Source organism: Strix aluco, chromosome 21 (assembly GCF_031877795.1).
Source record: "Strix aluco isolate bStrAlu1 chromosome 21, bStrAlu1.hap1, whole genome shotgun sequence".
NCBI classification, from domain to species: Eukaryota; Metazoa; Chordata; class Aves; order Strigiformes; family Strigidae; genus Strix; species Strix aluco.
Window position 1 is genome coordinate 4,988,354 of NC_133951.1, and position 19,954 is coordinate 5,008,307.

At 63.6% G+C, this 19,954-nt stretch overlaps 2 protein-coding genes across 2 annotated transcripts; both read left to right on the plus strand.

Moving 5' to 3' along the window:
* The first annotated feature begins 1,635 nt into the window (after positions 1–1,635).
* Positions 1,636–6,110, plus strand: LOC141933270 (uncharacterized). Its single transcript, XM_074847793.1, has 7 exons — positions 1,636–1,641; positions 2,010–2,379; positions 3,346–3,450; positions 4,106–4,261; positions 5,574–5,646; positions 5,723–5,826; positions 6,015–6,110. Exons 2-7 carry the CDS (start codon positions 2,020–2,022, stop codon positions 6,108–6,110), a joined length of 894 nt encoding a protein of 297 aa, XP_074703894.1. The 5' UTR covers positions 1,636–1,641; positions 2,010–2,019.
* Positions 6,111–6,875: 765 nt separating this feature from the next.
* Positions 6,876–11,317, plus strand: LOC141933202 (glutamine-rich protein 2-like). The gene is made up of 10 exons (XM_074847652.1): positions 6,876–7,109; positions 7,336–7,410; positions 7,720–7,884; positions 8,041–8,162; positions 9,064–9,129; positions 9,383–9,484; positions 10,077–10,230; positions 10,415–10,502; positions 10,659–10,766; positions 11,105–11,317. The coding sequence occupies exons 3-10, from the start codon at positions 7,777–7,779 to the stop codon at positions 11,302–11,304; spliced, it is 948 nt and encodes a 315-aa protein (XP_074703753.1). The 5' UTR covers positions 6,876–7,109; positions 7,336–7,410; positions 7,720–7,776; the 3' UTR covers positions 11,305–11,317.
* Positions 11,318–19,954: the final 8,637 nt, after the last annotated feature.

Here is a 19,954-nt window from a genome sequence, read left to right on the forward strand (position 1 = left end):
AATGTGCTGGGAATGTTACCTCAGAGGCACAACCTCATTCGGGAAGCTGTAAACATCCCTTTCAACTCAAAATAATGAAGGTGCCTGCCACTTTCTTGTCCTCTTTGATCTTTGCCAGCAGTTTCAATTCTGTGTGTGATGGTGCTGGAGGGGGGGATGTCAGAAGAGTGAAATAGGGAGCAGTGTGGGAGAAGGCGAAGAGCCAGTCTCCAATTCTGGTCTCCCCCTCTCCTGACCACACTGGAGAGGGACCATCCCCACAGAACAGGGACTTTCCCAGCAAACAAGCCTCAGACCATCAGTCCTGAATACCCAGGCTCACCACAGATGATAACATATCCCAGGCAAAGAAAAATAACAATAAGGGCTATTGCCATGTCCTAAGCCCCTGTATTGTCAGGGTTACCTGTGAGGCAAAAAGGACAGTGGAAATTACTCACTCCTCCCTGTTGGAGAAAGACAGAAAATGAAAACAAGACCCATAGCACCTGCCAAGCTGATCAACTGGGTGGCCTAAGACTGAAACGGAGCTGAGTTATTCACACCCTGAGGTGGAAACAGGGGCAGCCTGGGCTGGGGCAACGTTGGCAGAGGGAGCAGGATACCTCTGTCCCAGGACACATGGAGAGGGAAACATCAACCCATACGGAAGGTGTGTTCAGAGCTGCTCCACATTGCTCCCTGAAGAAAAACAGGCAGTGAACTAACTTTCACAAGCCCGTAAGCTACTGCTGGGTAAAAATGGGGCAGATCTGGCAGCAGTGGAAAGTGCTGGCTGTGGTGATGATGGTTATTAACAACTGGCTGTTCATCTACAGGTGGGAAATTCTTTCTGCAGTACCCTGACAATAAAACACGGGACTGATGTAAAGGAAAACTCCCACCGGGGGTATTCAAGCTCAGGCACCCAGGCAGACTCTGGCTTTGCTCACCCTTCCTTGCAAATTTCAGCAGCATTATGGGAGAAGGGAACTGGGATTTTGGCACTGGAGACTCATCTTGAGACAGACCACTATTTTAGTTAAAAGGGAACAACTCTCATCTCCACCGAGCAGGATTCAGCCCTGGGGCTGTCTGGATGCCTGTGTTTAGCTGCGTTTCTTTTTTTCCCCGCTCTCGCGGCTCTTTGCTTCGGTGCAAGGTGCGAGAAATCTGTGTGTTGATGCAGTCAGCAGCAGCCTTCCACCATTGCCACGTCTGAGGGAGAGGGTAAAATCTGTCATGCTTTTGACACCTCAGCCAATAACTCAATGGAGGTGCTTCCTTGCCGGGACTGGGCTTGTCTGGGAGAGTTTCAGGGGGGAGCAGGGTGCCGGACGGGCAGGATGGTCTCTGTGCACGGCGCAGCCACGGGCTGCAGGGAGCTGCGTCAAAATATTCGACGTCACCAGTTGTATTTTGTGTCGTCACAGTGGAAAAGGCAGCGAGGAGCCCGGGCCCTGCCCGCCGCCGGGGCCGCCGCGTCGCCTGGCAACGGGAGGCGCTGCGTTATCCCGCCCTGTAAACACGGGCACGTGGGCAGCGGGCTCGGCCAATGGGCAGCGAGCAGCGGCGGGTGGTGGCCAATGAGGAAAGGGAAGGGGCGGGCTCAGGGCGAGGGGCGGGCCTAGGGGAGAGCAGAGCGGCGGCGGGGACGGACGAGTAAGGTTGGGGGTGCGGGCTCGGGAGAGGGGGACTGGGGGGACTGGGGGGACTGGGGGGACTGGGGGGACTGGGGGGCCCGGGGCGCCCGGGGGGCTGGTGAGAAAGTGAGGCGGGGGGCAGGGGCAGGGGCAGGCAGAGCTGGGTATGAGGCTGGGGGTGGCCGGGGAAGGAGACACCCCTCCCTCTCCCCCAGACAGCCCTGCCCTCGGGGGGTCACCGTGTCACCCGCCCCCCCGCCGCTTCGACCACTTTCTGTGGTGAGGAGGAGGAGGGCGGCTGCCCATCCCTCCCAGCCGCCCAGGTCCCCTCCAGGCAAAAGGGGTGCTGTCGTGTCCCCCCCGCTCAGGCTCTGTGTTTTCGGGCAGGGCAGCAGCCATGGCCGCACTCAGCCTGTCCCAGCTGCTGGACGTCGCCATCGGGACGCCCCAGGTCGGGGCTGTCAACTTCCCGGCGCTGCACAGCCTGCTGCAGGCCATGCTCAGGCACCTGGGCCTGCAGGACCTGCCTGCCCTGGGGCGAGGGCACAGCCCGACCCCCCTCCTGGGGCGGGACCAGCCCCCCGAGGCACCCCCCAGAGAAGAAGGGGGACAGGGCGGAGGCCCAGGCACAGAGTCGCTCACCCCTGCGAAGGACCCGCTGCAGGGGACCGTGAGCACTCCCCAGGACGCCTCCGTGGCTGCTGACGTGGAGCAGATGAAGATAAAGATTGAAGAGAATGAGAGCAGCATCTCCAAGGTAGAGGCTCTTCCCCGTTCCCTGGGTGCCCCCCCCGTGAGACACCCCCTCCTCTGGGGTCTGCACCACCATTGTGGTGCCCTTAGGTCTGGTTTAAGCCTGAGCTCGAGGTGGTATGTGGGGCTTCACTGTGGGAAAGGGATGGAGTTTTGGCGAGAAAGAGCTGGGGCTGAAATGCTGCTCCAGTTGCTCTGGGTTCTCCCCAAGTTGCCATCAGCAAGTCGTGGGTCCAGTACAGCACCCGGTGCCCTCGGCTCCAGCAGCCAGAGGCTCAGCACCTGTGGAGATCCAGCCCCACCACTCTCCATCCCTCCCTTCCCCACTCCTGAGCCACAGCCAGGTACGGCACCCGCTCCTCAGGCAGCTGAGAGGCTCCATCAGCACCTCATGGGCCTCATCTCCCAGCCCAAATCCCCTTGGCTTGCCCGAGGGCTAGACCCAGCACTGGTGCGGACCGGAGAGGGGCCTCATCCTGCACAACGCTGGGCCGTTTGGGGCTGCGAGCATCCCCAGTGGGAGGAAAAAAGCTCAGGTTCAAGGAAACGGTCACCTTGGGTGCTGCAGGGCCGGATCCTGCTGGGGCTGGGACATGTAGGGAGAAGGCAGCAGGGAGGGTTTCCCCGGGTGGCTGAGCTCACCCTCCTCGGGGCAGGCCCCTGCTTGATCGCTCCCCGCTTCGTTAGCCGCGGTTGCCGCTGCCCTCGCGGGCCAGGCTGTGGTTGAGAGGGTGGCAGCAGCTCTTTGCCCTCTGGATCGGCTTCAGTAGTCTTGCACAGAGCCCGGTGTGGGGGGGCAGGGCTGGATCTGTCCCCGCTTACTTGGGCTGTGCAGTGGGCCCCCCCCGGGGCAGGGTTGGGGGGAGTCTCTGGGGAGCTGCTGCCCCTTCTTGGCTGCTGAAGGTGTGATGAATGGTAAGTGCTGCCCGCAGTGCCCCCGGGACTCACCCCCGCCACTCCCCTCTCTCAGGCCGTGGCGCTCTCCCAGGATCTCCTCGAGGAGATTGGCGGGATGAAGGCGGCGCAGTCCCGCATGGAGGAGGACATTCGGATGATCCGGGAGACGCTTGGCATGGTGAGCTGCTGCCGGTGTCCCCAGGAGGCAGCTGGGCCCTCACCCCCCTCCCTGCCTCTGTGTCACCCTGCCACCCCTGCCCCACGGCCCTGGGTGTCACCCGGCGTGAAGGGTGCCAGGAGGGAAGAGCAGGAAGGGTGTCCCAAGGCTGAAGAGGTAACTGCATGCACCAACCAAGGTGACGCTAAGACATTTTTTAACTAAACAGCTGTAAAGAAAGAAACATGGGTGCTAAGAAGGAGAGGAGATAAAGATCTACCCGTGCAACACAGCCACAACCCTGCCTGGCATCCCTCTGTCCTGTGCCCAAGTTAATTTTCGGATGCTCCTTTTCAATCCTGCTCCTGTGTCTGGGCTGCCATCCCTCTCCTTGTCCCGCTCCAGGGGAATCTCCAGGACGCTGCCGGCCAGCTGCCGGCCCTCCGTGACCAGACGGCGTCGGACAGTGACATGGTACGGCCGCGCGCACGCCCGGATCCTGCTCCGGGACGGAGGCGGCTGCGTGCCCGGGGCACCGGTGCACCCAGTCCCTCGGTGTCAGGGCACGGTCCCAGCAGGGCTGGGCAGCGATGCTGGAGGGGGTCAGTGCTCCTGTGGGTGCCATCTCACCCGGCTACGTGGCCAGGGTTGACCCCCTAATCCCTTTTCTCCCCAGAAAAATCTGAAGGAAAGGCTGAGCCTCTACCCAGCCCCGGAGGAGGTGAGCAACATGGTGCGCTGGGAGGTGCTGGAGGATTGCCTGGTGGGCAGCAAAGCAGGAGGAGGAGAAGGAGGAGGAGTAGGAGGAGGAGAAAGCCGAGGTCTGTCCGTGGTGAGTGCTGGGGCATCCCAGCTATGGGAGTGGGACTCAGCAGGACCGCAGCCCCCGGGGCCTCGGCGGAGGTTTGCTCAGCACTTCTCTTCCCTGTGCATCCCGCCGGGAGGCAGGACGTGGCACCAGCAGAGCCAGGGCAGCTCCTCGGCTGCCCCAACAGAGACCTCCTCATCGTCTTCATCGTCTGTGCCACCGACAGCCCCCAACAGCCCCTCTGTGGGGCAAGGGAGCGCCCGAAACCCTTGGGGTGACCGCACAGCCCCCTGTCCTTGCTCAACGTTGGGCAGGACCACGGCTCCCTGCCCTCCTGGTCTCTCTGGGGCTGGTAGGTGGGAGCCGGGGACAGCGGAGGGACATTTTGGGGCAAACCCCAGCATTCTGCACCATGAGATGGTTTCCAAATCCTACCTGGGGCTGCTGCTCCTGAAATGAAGGCGCAGCCCATTAGGCTGGGAAGCGGGTCTGGTCCAGCAGCTCTGGAGTACAGAATCCCATTGCTGGAGAGAAGAATGCCTTGCTGTTGTGTCAGGTGGCATCAGCAGGGGGTTTGCTGATCTCCAGGATCGGCTGCTGAAATGACTCTGCAGGCACAGAGGTGGCCAAAGGACTAAAGGGACTGGGGAGGGGCCGTGCGGCTGGGGCGCCCGGGGGTCCCTGTGGGTTGGGCAGTCTCTGCCTTTGGGGTACTTGAGTTTGGCTCCGTGAGCTGGGGGGTTTGAGGACAGGGCGGGTGGCCCTTGCCGCTGCACTTCCGCCCATAAACCTGCTCCCCTTTGCCTCCTCTTCGCAGGATGGCAGTGAGGGCCAGGCTGCCCCCGCCGAGCCCCCCACTGCAGACATGGACGCCCCGCATGGGGCAAGCTCAGCGCTGGGACTGAAGGGACCAGGGACACAGCCTGCACCCAGGACCAGCAAAGGGACCAGCAAGGGGACTCCACAGGGGCAGCCTGGCTCCCCGGGGACGCAGAGAGCACCAGTGGCCCCTGAGAAGGGGGCAGGTGCTTCCTCAGATGAGGCAAAGAATTGTGATGCCCGTGCCACCACCCTGGAGACACAGCCAGGATCCCCTGGCATCAAGACCACTACGCTGGGGACAGAGTCAGGGGCCCCCGACACCCAGACCTCCACCCCAGGGGCACAGCCAGGGGCCTCTGACACCCAGAGCGCTACCCCAGGGGTGCAGCCAAGTACCCCCAGCACCCAAACCACCACCCCAGGGGTGCAGCCAGGGATCGCCAGCACCGAAACGGTGGAGGCTCTCTGCCAGATCGGGCAGCTCAGCCACCCCTGTGCCAGCCTGAAGGAGCAGGTGGCCCAGCTGGAAGCCAGCAAGTCAGACCACGCCGAGCTTGAGAAGCTGCGCCTGCTCTTCTCGGAGGGAGGTAGGAGCCCCTGGGGGGGCTGGCAGGGGGGTGTTTGGCATGGGGACACCCTGGGCTGGGGGCTCATTGTGCTCAGAGCCTGGCCTCAAAGGCGAGACCCCCTCACTGACAGCATGTCCCCTCGGACCACATCTAGACAAGGAGAGCATCACCAGCGTCCTGGCCGACCTCCAGGGCCGGGTGTCCTCGCTGCAGGGCCTGACCAGTGACCTGCAGGGCGAGAATGGGAAGGTGAGCTGGCAGCAGTCCCTGGGGGGGCTGCGGGGATGCCAGGGGGGAGTTGGGCAGGGAGGAGGCAGCTGAAGGGCCCCTGGGCTGGGACAACAGAGGGGGCTGTGCCCTGACTCATCCACCACTGCCTTTCCCAGATCAGGCAGCTGGAAGATGCCGTCGGAAAGCTGGAGGTAGCTGGAGCCAACTGGAAAGGGGATGTCAGCGAGCAGATCACCCTGCAGCTGGGGTAAAAGGACGGGACAGGGTTTCCTACCCTGCAGGAGGAGCCCGGGGGGACAAGGGACACCCCCTGAGCGGCCCTGTGGAGGCTAAGCCTGCCTGTGCCCCTGTCTCACTGAGCAGGTCCACGCTGCAGGAGATGAGGGGTAAGCTGAAGGAGCTGGAAGAGCAGCAGGAGATGACCAAGGCCACGCTGGAGCGGTTGGTGGCCAAGACGGCTGACGAGCTGCAGGAGCAGGTGAGGTCCAGGGGCAGCGCTCCCACCGCCACAGCTCGGTGGGGTGGTCCTGGAGGGGTTTCCAGCCACATCCCCTGGCTGGCTGGGGCCATCGAGCCTCCACAGCACCCGGATTTGTTGACTGCATCCACCTCATCTCAGAGCCGACTCCTTCTCCCCTTCCTGCAGCTGGGCGAGCCGAGGGCGATGGTGGCGAGCACAGGGCAGGAGCAGGCAGAGGCGCAGGCAGCGTGCCCCACCTGCAGCGGGGACATCCGCAAGCAGGTGGGGCAGCTCCTGCAGCGCTACGAGAAGCTCCAGGAGGTGGTGGACAATTTCATGTCGCAGCAGGCAGTGGTCAAGGTGGTAAGGCGGCTGCCAGGGAGGAGCCAGGTAAGGAGATGCTGGCATGGGGGGCTTGGGAGGTTGCCAGCATCCCCCCAGCTGGTTGTGCTTCGCGGTAACGTGGAGGAGCCCCTCACCGCCTCCCAGGTTGGTTCGTACAAGCGAGCAGCACGGAAGGAATTTAAAGCCTTGATGCAAATGTCCTGTTGGCACTGAGAGCCCATGGCCACCGGGCAAGTAACCCGGGTCTGTCCCCACGGGGGCAGCCAGCCCCCCCTTGCACGGCACCACCTTGTCATCTTCCTCCCTGAAGCAGGACGAGGAGCTGCTGAAGCTGCTGAAGCGCATCCAGGCCACCGTCACGCAGGTGCAAGGGGACTACGAGAAGCTCAACTCTGTCACCGGGAACCTCCTGAATGACCGTCACCAGAAGGAGAAAGATATCGAGGTAGGTGGCTGAAACCCCCTCGGGGTCAGAGCATCCTCCAGGCAGACCCCAGGCTGGGGACCACAAGGGATTTGTCTGCACCCCCCCAAACCTTGCAGCCCTGTGGAGGTTCAGTGTACCTTTCCTGGAGGTTTGGGTGAGGTGGGGGGAGCGGGGGTTGCTCAGCTGGCCAGGAGGCAGCTCCAACCCTGCCGCGGTGTCATGGGATGCTTTTCTGTGTTGGAAGGCTCTGTTCCGGTCCCTGGAGAGGCTGGAGAAGGAGAAGGCGAACAAGGAAGACCTGGTGCTGGGAATTGATGTGGTATGGCCTTGGGGGGTCCTGGCACCACCCAAGGGGGTGCTGGGCAGGGTGACAAACACCCCTTGTGCCTTGGGGGCTCAGTGTCAGAACTGGCCTGGGGGAGGGAGGATTTCCAGACTGGCTGTGGCTCCTTCCCCAGGTGCCTCTGTCTTCCCCTGGGTCCCTTCAGCTGGTGTGACCAGCCCCACGGGGGTGATGGGGCGAGTGGGGCCACGTAGCCACTTCTCCCTGTCCTCCTGCCACGAGCTGGCCCTGCCCGTCATCCCTCCATCCTTTCCTCACTGCTCTCCTGCCTTTCCCCGCTGCTAGAAAGCAGACAAAACCGCCCTGGCCGGCAAAGTGAGTCGCACCCAGTTTGACGCGAGCATGGAGCGGCTGAATGAGAGGATGCAGGAGACGCTGAGCCGGGTGGCGGGGCAGGAGCAGGGCTGGCACCAGGTCCAGCGGCAGCTCAGTGAAGAGATGGACTCCAAGGTGAGGGGTGGCACGTCCCCGCTGCGCAAAACTGGCACCTTCGGGGCTTGGCAGCCTACGGCAGCATCCCTCTGAGGATCCCCCCTCCTGGCTTTTCATGGGGAACATGATGTCCCAGCCCGGGGCAGCTGGCTGAGGGTGTGTGTCTGTCCGTAGCTGGACCGCCTGGAGCTGGGGCCTTTCCGGCAGCAGCTGGAGGAGCACTGGAGGAGCATCCTGGAGCAGCTCAAGGAGAAGGAGCCGCTGACGGAGGCTGACGATGCAGCTGGGATGAAGAAGTGAGTGCGATGGGGGTGGCGATGGCTTCTCCTCCCACCGGTAGCAGGTTCCCCATGTTAAAGGAGGCACGAGGAGGGGGACCTGCAGGATGGAGCCCTCCCGAACCAAAACTGGGATGTGGGTGCAAAGGTTTTCTGGAGCAAGGGTGGGGAACGGCGACTCGTCCCCCTGGGCAGGGGTGTGACACACGGCGCCGCAGAGCTGGGTTGTGACCTGCCCTCCTGGCGAGGGGCAGGGGGGTAATTAGCGCTGACGAAGTGATGAAACCGGTGTGAGGGCTGGTTGGGATGGCAGCTACGGGTGCCTGCGCCCTTCGCCTCCCATCCCTGCCTGCCCTGGGCAGCCACAGGCAGCTGCCAGGTTTCGGAGGTGCCCGCAGGGCCGAGGCGAGCGTGTCCCTGTCCTCGGGGCAGCTGTGACAAAACTCATCCTGAAAAATGTGGGAATCCTGCACCCCCCAGGCCCGGCGTTTGTACCCCAGCAAGAGCTACAGGAACAGCCCCGTTCTGTCCTTGCTGGTACCCCCAGTTCCCATGGGACTGGGGTGCTGTGTGTGCCTGTGGGCGTAGTTCCCATAATGGTGGTTTTTGGGTGCTCCCCTCAGTGGATTCTCCGGTGCCTAATACGAGGTGGAGCTTTTTCCCAAGCGGGAGCCCACAACCAACTGCTCTCCCCCATCGTAGCCCCTTGATTTTGTAGTCAGCCGGTGGGTTGTGACCTGGGTGGGGTGGGGTGGGGGGTAAGCCAGGCTCAAAAGCCTGCGGTTCCCCCCGCAAATACCATAACTCATTACAATGCAGTGCCCAGCACCTTGCTGCTGCCTGCCAGCTGCCTGCCTGTGTGCAGGCAGGGCTGTATCCCCCCCCAGGAACTCACCCAGCCCTTTCCCCCCCCCGCCAGGCAGCTGCTGGCCCATTTCCACTGCCTGTCCTGCGACCGGCCCCTCAGCATGCTGGCGCCTGGCCCGTGAGTACCGTCCGGCACCGGTGCATCGGGGGGTGCGTGGGTGATTCGGAGGGGAGATGGGTGCTGGCAGTGCCCCGCTGTGCCCGGCACGGGGGTTAGGGTGTCTGCCTGGGGGGGTGCAGCCCTCCTGAGCCCCTCCCTGGGGGCAGTGGGATGCCAATGGGGTACAAGCCTGTGGGTTTTGGGGCACTGCCCCGAGCTGGGGTGGGTCGTGTGTCCCCTGTCACCCACCCACGGCTCCTGCCCTCCCCAGGCACATCGCGGCCATCCCGTACATGCCACCGCTCCCCCCCCACCTTGCCGGGCGCTCCCATACTGTCGTGGAGCTGGAGCAAACACGGCAGCACAGCCACAAGTAGGGGACACGGGGACCCGGCCCCTGGGGTGCAGGTTGGCCCTGCCCTGGAGAGGGAGAGCCCTTCCCAGGGTGGGGCTGAAGGGATGCAGGGGGGGCCTGGGCAGGGCAGGGGAGCAGAGATGTGCTGCAGAGGGGTCAGCTGTGCTTGTCCCCGGTCTGTGGCGTTTTACAGCCCTCCCTGCGCTGCCCTGTCTAGCCCAGGTCTGTGTCTCAGTGGTGCTGAAGCCACATGTGATGAGCTGTGTCTGGTCTCAGCCTGACCTCAGGCTTCACTGGGGAGTCAGCTGCCTCCTGTGAAACAAGTCACCGAAATTAAACACTGCAGCTGGGACAGCCCAGCTCCTGCCTCCCGGTGTCCCTCGCGTAGGGTGCAGGGACCTGCCATGGCCATGACCAGCTCACCAGGGCCACGGGGAAAGAGCAGATCCAGCACAGCTGGACAGGCGTGGGTCTCCTTCAGCAGTTGGAGGGCACCCGGGAGGGACATACCCCAGCGGGGAGCACCCGCAGCCCCCTCCCTGGCATAGTAGGGTGAAGCACGGAGTGCCACGGTGCTGGGTGCTGAGCATCCCTGTGCTCCGTCCCACAGGGAGCGGGTGGGCGAGTGCAGGTACCCCCACGTGCCGCGGCAATGCGGGGGCCGGCACACCGTCACCCACCCGCTGCAGCGCTGCCCGCACCCCCAGCCCCACCCGCCCAGCACCCCGCGGCCGCTCCAGCCCCGCGCCCTGCTCCCCATCAAGGTAAGGATGACGAAGGTAGGGATACAGCGGGGGCAAGCGAGGCTGGGAGGGTGATGCTGAGCATCCAGGGTGGGGGTGGGGGGATCCGTGCCTCAGTTTCCCCAGGGGGAGCTGGGTGGGGGGGTTTGCCTGGGCATGCTGATTTGGGCCCCGTGTTTCAGCCAACCCCCTCTCTCCTTCCCAGCACGACGAGACGGAGCTGTCGGGCCAGGATGGCCACATCTACAGGGGCCGGCGGGTCAGGCAGCTGCCTGTGCTCGTGGGCAAGGAGGGTACGGCTGGGCCACGCTTGGGGAGGGGATGTGGCGGGGGTGAACTGGGCAGTGGAGTGGGCAGGGTGCCCGCGGGGTGCCAGGTTTTCCCCCTTTCCCCCCCGTGTGTTCTCCCTGGCTCCCCCCAGCCCAGCTCCCTCTGCTCCCTCCTGCCAGACTTCCCCAGGGCCAAGCCCAAGCTGTCCCCGAGGCAGTGGGATGCCAAGGACACCAGCCGCCTGCTCTCCCGGCCCCAGAGCACTGCGTCGTCGCTCAGCCAGCCAGGTACGGCCCTGCCAGGGCACCGGGGTGGGGGGAGAGGGCACCCTGCTGTGTCCTGGTGGGTGGGGGCAAGCAGGGTGGGATGGGGGTTTGGGGTGGAGTGGGGTGGAAGCAGGATGGAGGGGGAGGACGGGAAGATGGGGCAATCGATCCCCATGTTGGAGCCAGAGCAAGGTGGAGGGACGTGGCGGGGTGGTCCTGGCCACTGCGGGACAACAGCCTGTCTGCTTCAGGGTGGGGGCCAGGACCCCGTTGCTGGGTGTCTCTGGCCAGGCAGGTGCCCACGGGCGGTGCCTGCCCCAGGGGCTGCAGGGGGGCTAACCCCTGCCCCTCGCCCCCAGGCATCCCCACCTCGCCAGAGCACAGGCCAGCCTCCTCCCACGGCCGCCTCTCCCAGGCACGGGGGCTCCTCGTGCCCCTCCAGCCCTCGTGGGACGGATCCAGCACCCCGGAAGCCAGGCAGGACCGGGGGTCCCCGACCGAAGCCCCACCACCCCGGCCACCGAGCAGGCGAGGAAGCGTCTCTGGCCAGCAGCAATAAAGGGCGATGGGCAGCCAAGCACCTGTGTGGCCTGAGCGGGGTGGCCCTGGGCTGGGATCTTCCCATCATGCATAAGGAGGGGTCGCAGCATCCCTTGTCCTGCGGCCACGTGTGGCCAGAGGAGCTGAAACCAGCCCCTGTCCAACCCCCCTCCCAGGGTCTGTGCCGGCCCCGTGCTGCCACGCTCTCCCTGACACCCCCTGGCCTCCATGAACCCCTTTTTGGCCCCTGACAGGGAGCTTGTGGCCCCCAAAAGGGTCTGGGGGAGCCCACACTAAAGCAGGAGGATGATGACGCTCCGTTGCTGCTGAAGGTGGTGGGAGATGGGGACCGCGGTGGGAGATGGGGACCGCGGTGGGAAGGGTGGCAGCAGGACATGGCTTTAACGCCGAAAGGGAATCCCCCCCCCAAGCCCGCTGGTTGGCTATCGCTTATCCCGCGGGATGAGCATCACTGAGCAGGTTTCCTTATCTGCTCATGGATTGTCACCCCCTTGTCCCTCTTCCAACGCTGCCATTGATGGAAAGAGGAAGGCACAGACCTGCCATGGTGTGTGCTTGGGGGCTGCCCTGTGGAAAAACTGCTCCCCTGGTAGATCTTCTCCCCAGATTCGGGCGAGGGGGGGGAGCACCCAAACCTCCCCCCCACAATGGCAGACCCCAACCCTGCCCACCCCGCTGCAGTCTCCAGGCACCTTAGCCCCCAGGGAGCCCCCCCTGCCGGGGATGTTTCCCCTGGTGGGTTTGGTTTTTCAGGGGAAAAATAGGTGCTAAATACCCGCGTTGGGGGTGCCCAGGTGGATCCAGCAGGATCTGGGATTCCCTCAGTGCCACCTCCAGTGGGATAACTGGGAGCACTCAGAGCAAACTGGTCACCACTAGAATAGAGCCAGCAGAGGACCATCTTGTACCCCGGGAGGGGGGGTCAGGCATTGATGGGCTTAAAAACACCCCCCCACCCCCTGGGACTAATTGCATTTGCAGGATTTGGCCCACCTGGGGCTGAGCCCTTTGGTGCGTGTGCGTGTGTGTGTGTCCCCAGCTCACCCCCTCTCCCACCCACTGTCCCATTTGCTGCTGCTGGGACCCAGCTGCACCCTATAAACACCAACCCCCCCCCCCCCCCCCATGAGCACCCAGCCCCATGTCCCTTTTTGGGTGCTGCCTGTGCTGCTGGAGCAGGTGAGTAGCCCCAGCTGGGGCATTTTTTCCCTTTTTTTCCTTTTTCCTTCTGGGGGTCTCCCTGTTCCCTGGGGGATGATTTGCTGTTGTGCTTTGAGCCCCCCCAGCCCTTGCTGCCATCTCTGGAGCTGCTGCGTTCCCATTTTGGGCTTTTTTTTACCCCAGTTGCTTGGTGTGTGAGCAGTGTGGCAAGGGGGGAGCCGTGTTCTTCTTCAATTTTAGGGGGGAGCCGTGTTCTTCTTCAATTTTAATTGAGTTTGGATATTTAAGCACAAAGCCAGGGGCTGGTGCGTTGTTTGGAGTCGTTAGAAGGGGGGTGGCACAGCAAGTGGCTTGTGAGGTCAGGGCCTGGGGCTGAGCAGTGTCCTGGGCCTGGGGGGAAAGGAGTTGGTGGCCAGCGAGCCCCCACCCATGGCCCTCCTGCAGTGGGGGACACTGAAAAGGCATCACCCCCCCCCACCTCAGAGCAGGGTTTGCCTAAAAGCCTGGCAGCCTGAGTATCGCAGGGCTGAGGCCTGGGGGGCTCATCACATGGGTGGGTGATGGCGCTGGGGAGGGGGACACAAGCTGCCGGGGGTGGGTTGCAAACCGCAGTATTTTGTGAGGGTGCAGGATGGGGTTTGGGCTGCACCCCAGGACAATGGGGGTCCTCGCTGTGCTCACATGGCCCCCCCATGGCTCCGGGGTCTCCCCTTCCCTCTGCTCCCCCCTTCGGGGATGGCAGCGGCGGCTTCCGCAGGCAGAGCGCAGGCAGCACGTGGGACTCGGCGCAGCCTCCTGGGGGGGGCCTGTCCCCACTGGTAATGCTGCGGCTTGGGGGGGGGCTCACGCCCGTTCTCGGTGCCCTTGCAGGGATGTGCTCCCAGCAAAGAGAAAAGGCAGGGCTGTGATCAGAGACATAGAGTATTTGTTGATCAGATAAAGGGTGAGGTGACAAGAGACATGTGGTATTTGTCAATCAGATAAAGGGTGGGAGCCTGGGTGTGGGCATGTCTGTCTGATGGGATTTACGACTGCGATCAGAGGCAAATGGCATTTGGTGGTCAGGTAGTTCACAAAGGTGAAGGCCTGAGTGTGGGCACGTCTGTCTGATGGGATTTAAGCCAAGTCCGCAATTAGCGATATCCTGTGAAGAGGCACAGAGATGAGCTATGCCATGTAAGGGCCAAACCCGAGAGGGTCAGCAGAAGATAACGCAGAGGAAGACGACGACCCCCTAGCAACAAAAGGCGCAGCCGCAGCTGAACCGAAAGGCCCGTCAGCCCAGAACCTGAAGCTTCTAACAGAGACTGCCAAAGAGGAGGGGCGCGCGCCGTTGGCGGAGCAGCGACTCCCCGGCCGCCCAGCGCTGCTTTACTTGCTCAAGCGCTTGCTGAATTAATAAACTTTATAAGTCACTTGATTTGGCTTCTGAAAGTGATTTTCCCCAATTTATAACAGCTTAATTAAAGCAGCAGGCTTCTGCACCTGGGAATGCTGTTTCTTCTGCCAGTGATCATCTCGCCTTCACCATGTGGTACTCGCAGCGACGTAAAAGTGCAGGACAGACTGTTTGGCTGATGAACTTGCTTCCCCCCCACTCCTCGGTGTTCTTTGATAGTCTTGTTTTATAAAATTGTGGTTGCTCTGTTTTTTTTTCTCTTTTTCTTTATTCCCCCCCGCCCCCCCACCCAAGCTGCAGATACTACAAGCAGCACTTTGATGGATCACTCGGGCTCGAAGATTTTTCCCAGTGTTTGAATACTTCCTGGGGCTGTCTGGATGCCTGTGTTTAGCTGCGTTTCTTTTTTCCCCGCTCTCGCGGCTCTTTTGCTTCGGTGCAAGGTGCGAGAAATCTGTGTGTTGATGCAGTCAGCAGCAGCCTTCCACCATTGCCACGTCTGAGGGAGAGGGTAAAATCTGTCATGCTTTTGACACCTCAGCCAATAACTCAATGGAGGTGCTTCCTTGCCGGGACTGGGCTTGTCTGGGAGAGTTTCAGGGGGGAGCAGGGTGCCGGACGGGCAGGATGGTCTCTGTGCACGGCGCAGCCACGGGCTGCAGGGAGCTGCGTCAAAATATTCGACGTCACCAGTTGTATTTTGTGTCGTCACAGTGGAAAAGGCAGCGGGGAGCCCGGGCCCTGCCCGCCGCCGGGGCCGCCGCGTCGCCTGGCAACGGGAGGCGCTGCGTTATCCCGCCCTGTAAACACGGGCACGTGGGCAGCGGGCTCGGCCAATGGGCAGCGAGCAGCGGCGGGTGGTGGCCAATGAGGAAAGGGAAGGGGCGGGCTCAGGGCGAGGGCGGGCCTAGGGAGAGCAGAGCGGCGGCGGGACGGACGAGTAAGGTTGGGGGTGCGGGCTCGGGAGAGGGGGACTGGGGGGACTGGGGGGACTGGGGGGCCCGGGGCGCCCGGGGGGATGGTGAGAAAGTGAGGCGAGGGGCAAGGGCAGGGGCAGGCAGAGCTGGGTATGAGGCTGGGGGTGGCCGGGGAAGGAGACACCCCTCCCTCTCCCCCAGACAGCCCTGCCCTCGGGGGGTCACCGTGTCACCCGCCCCCCCGCCGCTTCGACCACTTTCTGTGGTGAGGAGGAGGAGGGCGGCTGCCCATCCCTCCCAGCCGCCCAGGTCCCCTCCAGGCAAAAGGGGTGCTGTCGTGTCCCCCCCGCTCAGGCTCTGTGTTTTCGGGCAGGGCAGCAGCCATGGCCGCACTCAGCCTGTCCCAGCTGCTGGACGTCGCCATCGGGACGCCCCAGGTCGGGGCTGTCAACTTCCCGGCGCTGCACAGCCTGCTGCAGGCCATGCTCAGGCACCTGGGCCTGCAGGACCTGCCTGCCCTGGGGCGAGGGCACAGCCCGACCCCCCTCCTGGGGCGGGACCAGCCCCCCGAGGCACCCCCCAGGGAAGAAGGGGGACAGGGCGGAGGCCCAGGCACAGAGTCGCTCACCCCTGCGAAGGACCCGCTGCAGGGGACCGTGAGCACTCCCAGGACGCCTCCGTGGCTGCTGACGTGGAGCAGATGAAGATAAAGATTGAAGAGAATGAGAGCAGCATCTCCAAGGTAGAGGCTCTTCCCCGTTCCCTGGGTGCCCCCCCCGTGAGACACCCCTCCTCTGGGGTCTGCACCACCATTGTGGTGCCCTTAGGTCTGGTTTAAGCCTGAGCTCGAGGTGGTATGTGGGGCTTCACTGTGGGAAAGGGATGGAGTTTTGGCGAGAAAGAGCTGGGGCTGAAATGCTGCTCCAGTTGCTCTGGGTTCTCCCCAAGTTGCCATCAGCAAGTCGTGGGTCCAGTACAGCACCCGGTGCCCTCGGCTCCAGCAGCCAGAGGCTCAGCACCTGTGGAGATCCAGCCCCACCACTCTCCATCCCTCCCTTCCCCACTCCTGAGCCACAGCCAGGTACGGCACCCGCTCCTCAGGCAGCTGAGAGGCTCCATCAGCACCTCATGGGCCTCATCTCCCAGCCCAAATCCCCTTGGCTTGCCCGAGGGCTAGACCCAGCACTGGTGCGGACCGGAGAGGGCCTCATCCTGCACAACGCTGGCCGTTTGGGGCTGCGAGCATCCCAGTGGGAGGAAAAAAGCTCAGGTTCAAGGAAACGGTCACCTTGGGTGCTGCTAGGGCCGGATCCTGCTGGGGCTGGGACATGTAGGAGAAGGCAGCAGGGAGGGTTTCCCCGGGTGGCTGAGCTCACCCTCCTCGGGGCAGGCCCCTGCTTGATCGCTCCCCGCTTCGTTAGCCGCGGTTGCCGCTGCCCTCGCGGGCCAGGCTGTGGTTGAGAGGGTGGCAGCAGCTCTTTGCCCTCTGGATCGGCTTCAGTAGTCTTGCACAGAGCCCGGTGTGGGGGGGCAGGGCTGGATCTGTCCCCGCTTACTTGGGCTGTGCAGTGGGCCCCCCCCGGGGCAGGGTTGGGGGAGTCTCTGGGGAGCTGCTGCCCCTTCTTGGCTGCTGAAGGTGTGATGAATGGTAAGTGCTGCCCGCAGTGCCCCCGGGACTCACCCCCGCCACTCCCCTCTCTCAGGCGTGGCGCTCTCCAGGATCTCCTCGAGGAGATTGGCGGATGAAGGCGGCGCAGTCCCGCATGAGGAGGACATTCGGATGATCCGGGAGACGCTTGGCATGGTGAGCTGCTGCCGGTGTCCCCAGGAGGCAGCTGGGCCCTCACCCCCCTCCCTGCCTCTGTGTCACCCTGCCACCCCTGCCCCACGGCCCTGGGTGTCACCCGGCGTGAAGGGTGCCAGGAGGGAAGAGCAGGAAGGGTGTCCCAAGGCTGAAGAGGTAACTGCATGCACCAACCAAGGTGAGCGCTAAGACATTTTTTAACTAAACAGCTGTAAGAAAGAAACATGGGTGCTAAGAAGGAGAGGAGATAAAGATCTACCCGTGCAACACAGCCACAACCCTGCCTGCATCCCTCTGTCCTGTGCCCAAGTTAATTTTCGGATGCTCCTTTTCAATCCTGCTCCTGTGTCTGGGCTGCCATCCCTCTCCTTGTCCCGCTCCAGGGGAATCTCCAGGACGCTGCCGGCCAGCTGCCGGCCCTCCGTGACCAGACGGCGTCGGACAGTGACATGGTACGGCCGCGCGCACGCCCGGATCCTGCTCCGGGACGGAGGCGGCTGCGTGCCCGGGGCACCGGTGCACCCAGTCCCTCGGTGTCAGGGCACGGTCCCAGCAGGGCTGGGCAGCGATGCTGGAGGGGGTCAGTGCTCCTGTGGGTGCCATCTCACCCGGCTACGTGGCCAGGGTTGACCCCCTAATCCCTTTTCTCCCCAGAAAAATCTGAAGGAAAGGCTGAGCCTCTACCCAGCCCCGGAGGAGGTGAGCAAACTGGTGCGCTGGGAGGTGCTGGAGGATTGCCTGGTGGGCAGCAAAGCAGGAGGAGGAGAAGGAGGAGGAGTAGGAGGAGGAGAAAGCCGAGGTCTGTCCGTGGTGAGTGCTGGGGCATCCCAGCTATGGGAGTGGGACTCAGCAGGACCGCAGCCCCCGGGGCCTCGGCGGAGGTTTGCTCAGCACTTCTCTTCCCTGTGCATCCCGCCGGGAGGCAGGACGTGGCACCAGCAGAGCCAGGGCAGCTCCTCGGCTGCCCCAACAGAGACCTCCTCATCGTCTTCATCGTCTGTGCCACCGACAGCCCCCAACAGCCCCTCTGTGGGGCAAGGGAGCGCCCGAAACCCTTGGGGTGACCGCACAGCCCCCTGTCCTTGCTCAACGTTGGGCAGGACCACGGCTCCCTGCCCTCCTGGTCTCTCTGGGGCTGGTAGGTGGGAGCCGGGGACAGCGGAGGGACATTTTGGGCAAACCCCAGCATTCTGCACCATGAGATGGTTCCAAATCCTACCTGGGGCTGCTGCTCCTGAAATGAAGGCGCAGCCCATTAGGCTGGGAAGCGGGTCTGGTCCAGCAGCTCTGGAGTACAGAATCCCATTGCTGGAGAGAAGAATGCCTTGCTGTTGTGTCAGGTGGCATCAGCAGGGGTTTGCTGATCTCCAGGATCGGCTGCTGAAATGACTCTGCAGGCACAGAGGTGGCCAAAGGACTAAAGGACTGGGGAGGGGCCGTGCGGCTGGGGCGCCCGGGGGTCCCTGTGGGTTGGGCAGTCTCTGCCTTTGGGGTACTTGAGTTTGGCTCCGTGAGCTGGGGGGTTTTGAGGACAGGGCGGGTGGCCCTTGCCGCTGCACTTCCGCCCATAAACCTGCTCCCCTTTGCCTCCTCTTCGCAGGATGGCAGTGAGGGCCAGGCTGCCCCCGCCGAGCCCCCCACTGCAGACATGGACGCCCCCGCATGGGGCAAGCTCAGCGCTGGGACTGAAGGGACCAGGGACACAGCCTGCACCCAGGACCAGCAAAGGGACCAGCAAGGGGACTCCACAGGGGCAGCCTGGCTCCCCGGGGACGCAGAGAGCACCAGTGGCCCCTGAGAAGGGGGCAGGTGCTTCCTCAGATGAGGCAAAGAATTGTGATGCCCGTGCCACCACCCTGGAGACACAGCCAGGATCCCCTGGCATCAAGACCACTACGCTGGGACAGAGTCAGGGGCCCCCGACACCCAGACCTCCACCCCAGGGGCACAGCCAGGGGCCTCTGACACCCAGAGCGCTACCCCAGGGGTGCAGCCAAGTACCCCCAGCACCCAAACCACCACCCCAGGGGTGCAGCCAGGGATCGCCAGCACCGAAACGGTGGAGGCTCTCTGCCAGATCGGGCAGCTCAGCCACCCCTGTGCCAGCCTGAAGGAGCAGGTGGCCCAGCTGGAAGCCAGCAAGGCAGACCACGCCGAGCTTGAGAAGCTGCGCCTGCTCTTCTCGGAGGGAGGTAGGAGCCCCTGGGGGGGCTGGCAGGGGGGTGTTTGGCATGGGGACACCCTGGGCTGGGGGCTCATTGTGCTCAGAGCCTGGCCTCAAAGGCGAGACCCCCTCACTGACAGCATGTCCCCTCGGACCACATCTAGACAAGGAGAGCATCACCAGCGTCCTGGCCGACCTCCAGGGCCGGGTGTCCTCGCTGCAGGGCCTGACCAGTGACCTGCAGGGCGAGAATGGGAAGGTGAGCTGGCAGCAGTCCCTGGGGGGGCTGCGGGGATGCCAGGGGGGAGTTGGGCAGGGAGGAGGCAGCTGAAGGGCCCCTGGGCTGGGACAACAGAGGGGGCTGTGCCCTGACTCATCCACCACTGCCTTTCCCAGATCAGGCAGCTGGAAGATGCCGTCGGAAAGCTGGAGGTAGCTGGAGCCAACTGGAAAGGGGATGTCAGCGAGCAGATCACCCTGCAGCTGGGGTAAAAGGACGGGACAGGGTTTCCTACCCTGCAGGAGGAGCCCGGGGGGACAAGGGACACCCCCTGAGCGGCCCTGTGGAGGCTAAGCCTGCCTGTGCCCCTGTCTCACTGAGCAGGTCCACGCTGCAGGAGATGAGGGGTAAGCTGAAGGAGCTGGAAGAGCAGCAGGAGACGACCAAGGCCACGCTGGAGCGGTTGGTGGCCAAGACGGCTGACGAGCTGCAGGAGCAGGTGAGGTCCAGGGCCAGCGCTCCCACCGCCACAGCTCGGTGGGGTGGTCCTGGAGGGGTTTCCAGCCACATCCCCTGGCTGGCTGGGGCCATCGAGCCTCCACAGCACCCGGATTTGTTGACTGCATCCACCTCATCTCAGAGCCGACTCCTTCTCCCCTTCCTGCAGCTGGGCGAGCCGAGGGCGATGGTGGCGAGCACAGGGCAGGAGCAGGCAGAGGCGCAGGCAGCGTGCCCCACCTGCAGCGGGGACATCCGCAAGCAGGTGGGGCAGCTCCTGCAGCGCTACGAGAAGCTCCAGGAGGTGGTGGACAATTTCATGTCGCAGCAGGCAGTGGTCAAGGTGGTAAGGCGGCTGCCAGGGAGGAGCCAGGTAAGGAGATGCTGGCATGGGGGGCTTGGGAGGTTGCCAGCATCCCCCCAGCTGGTTGTGCTTCGCGGTAACGTGGAGGAGCCCCTCACCGCCTCCCAGGTTGGTTCGTACA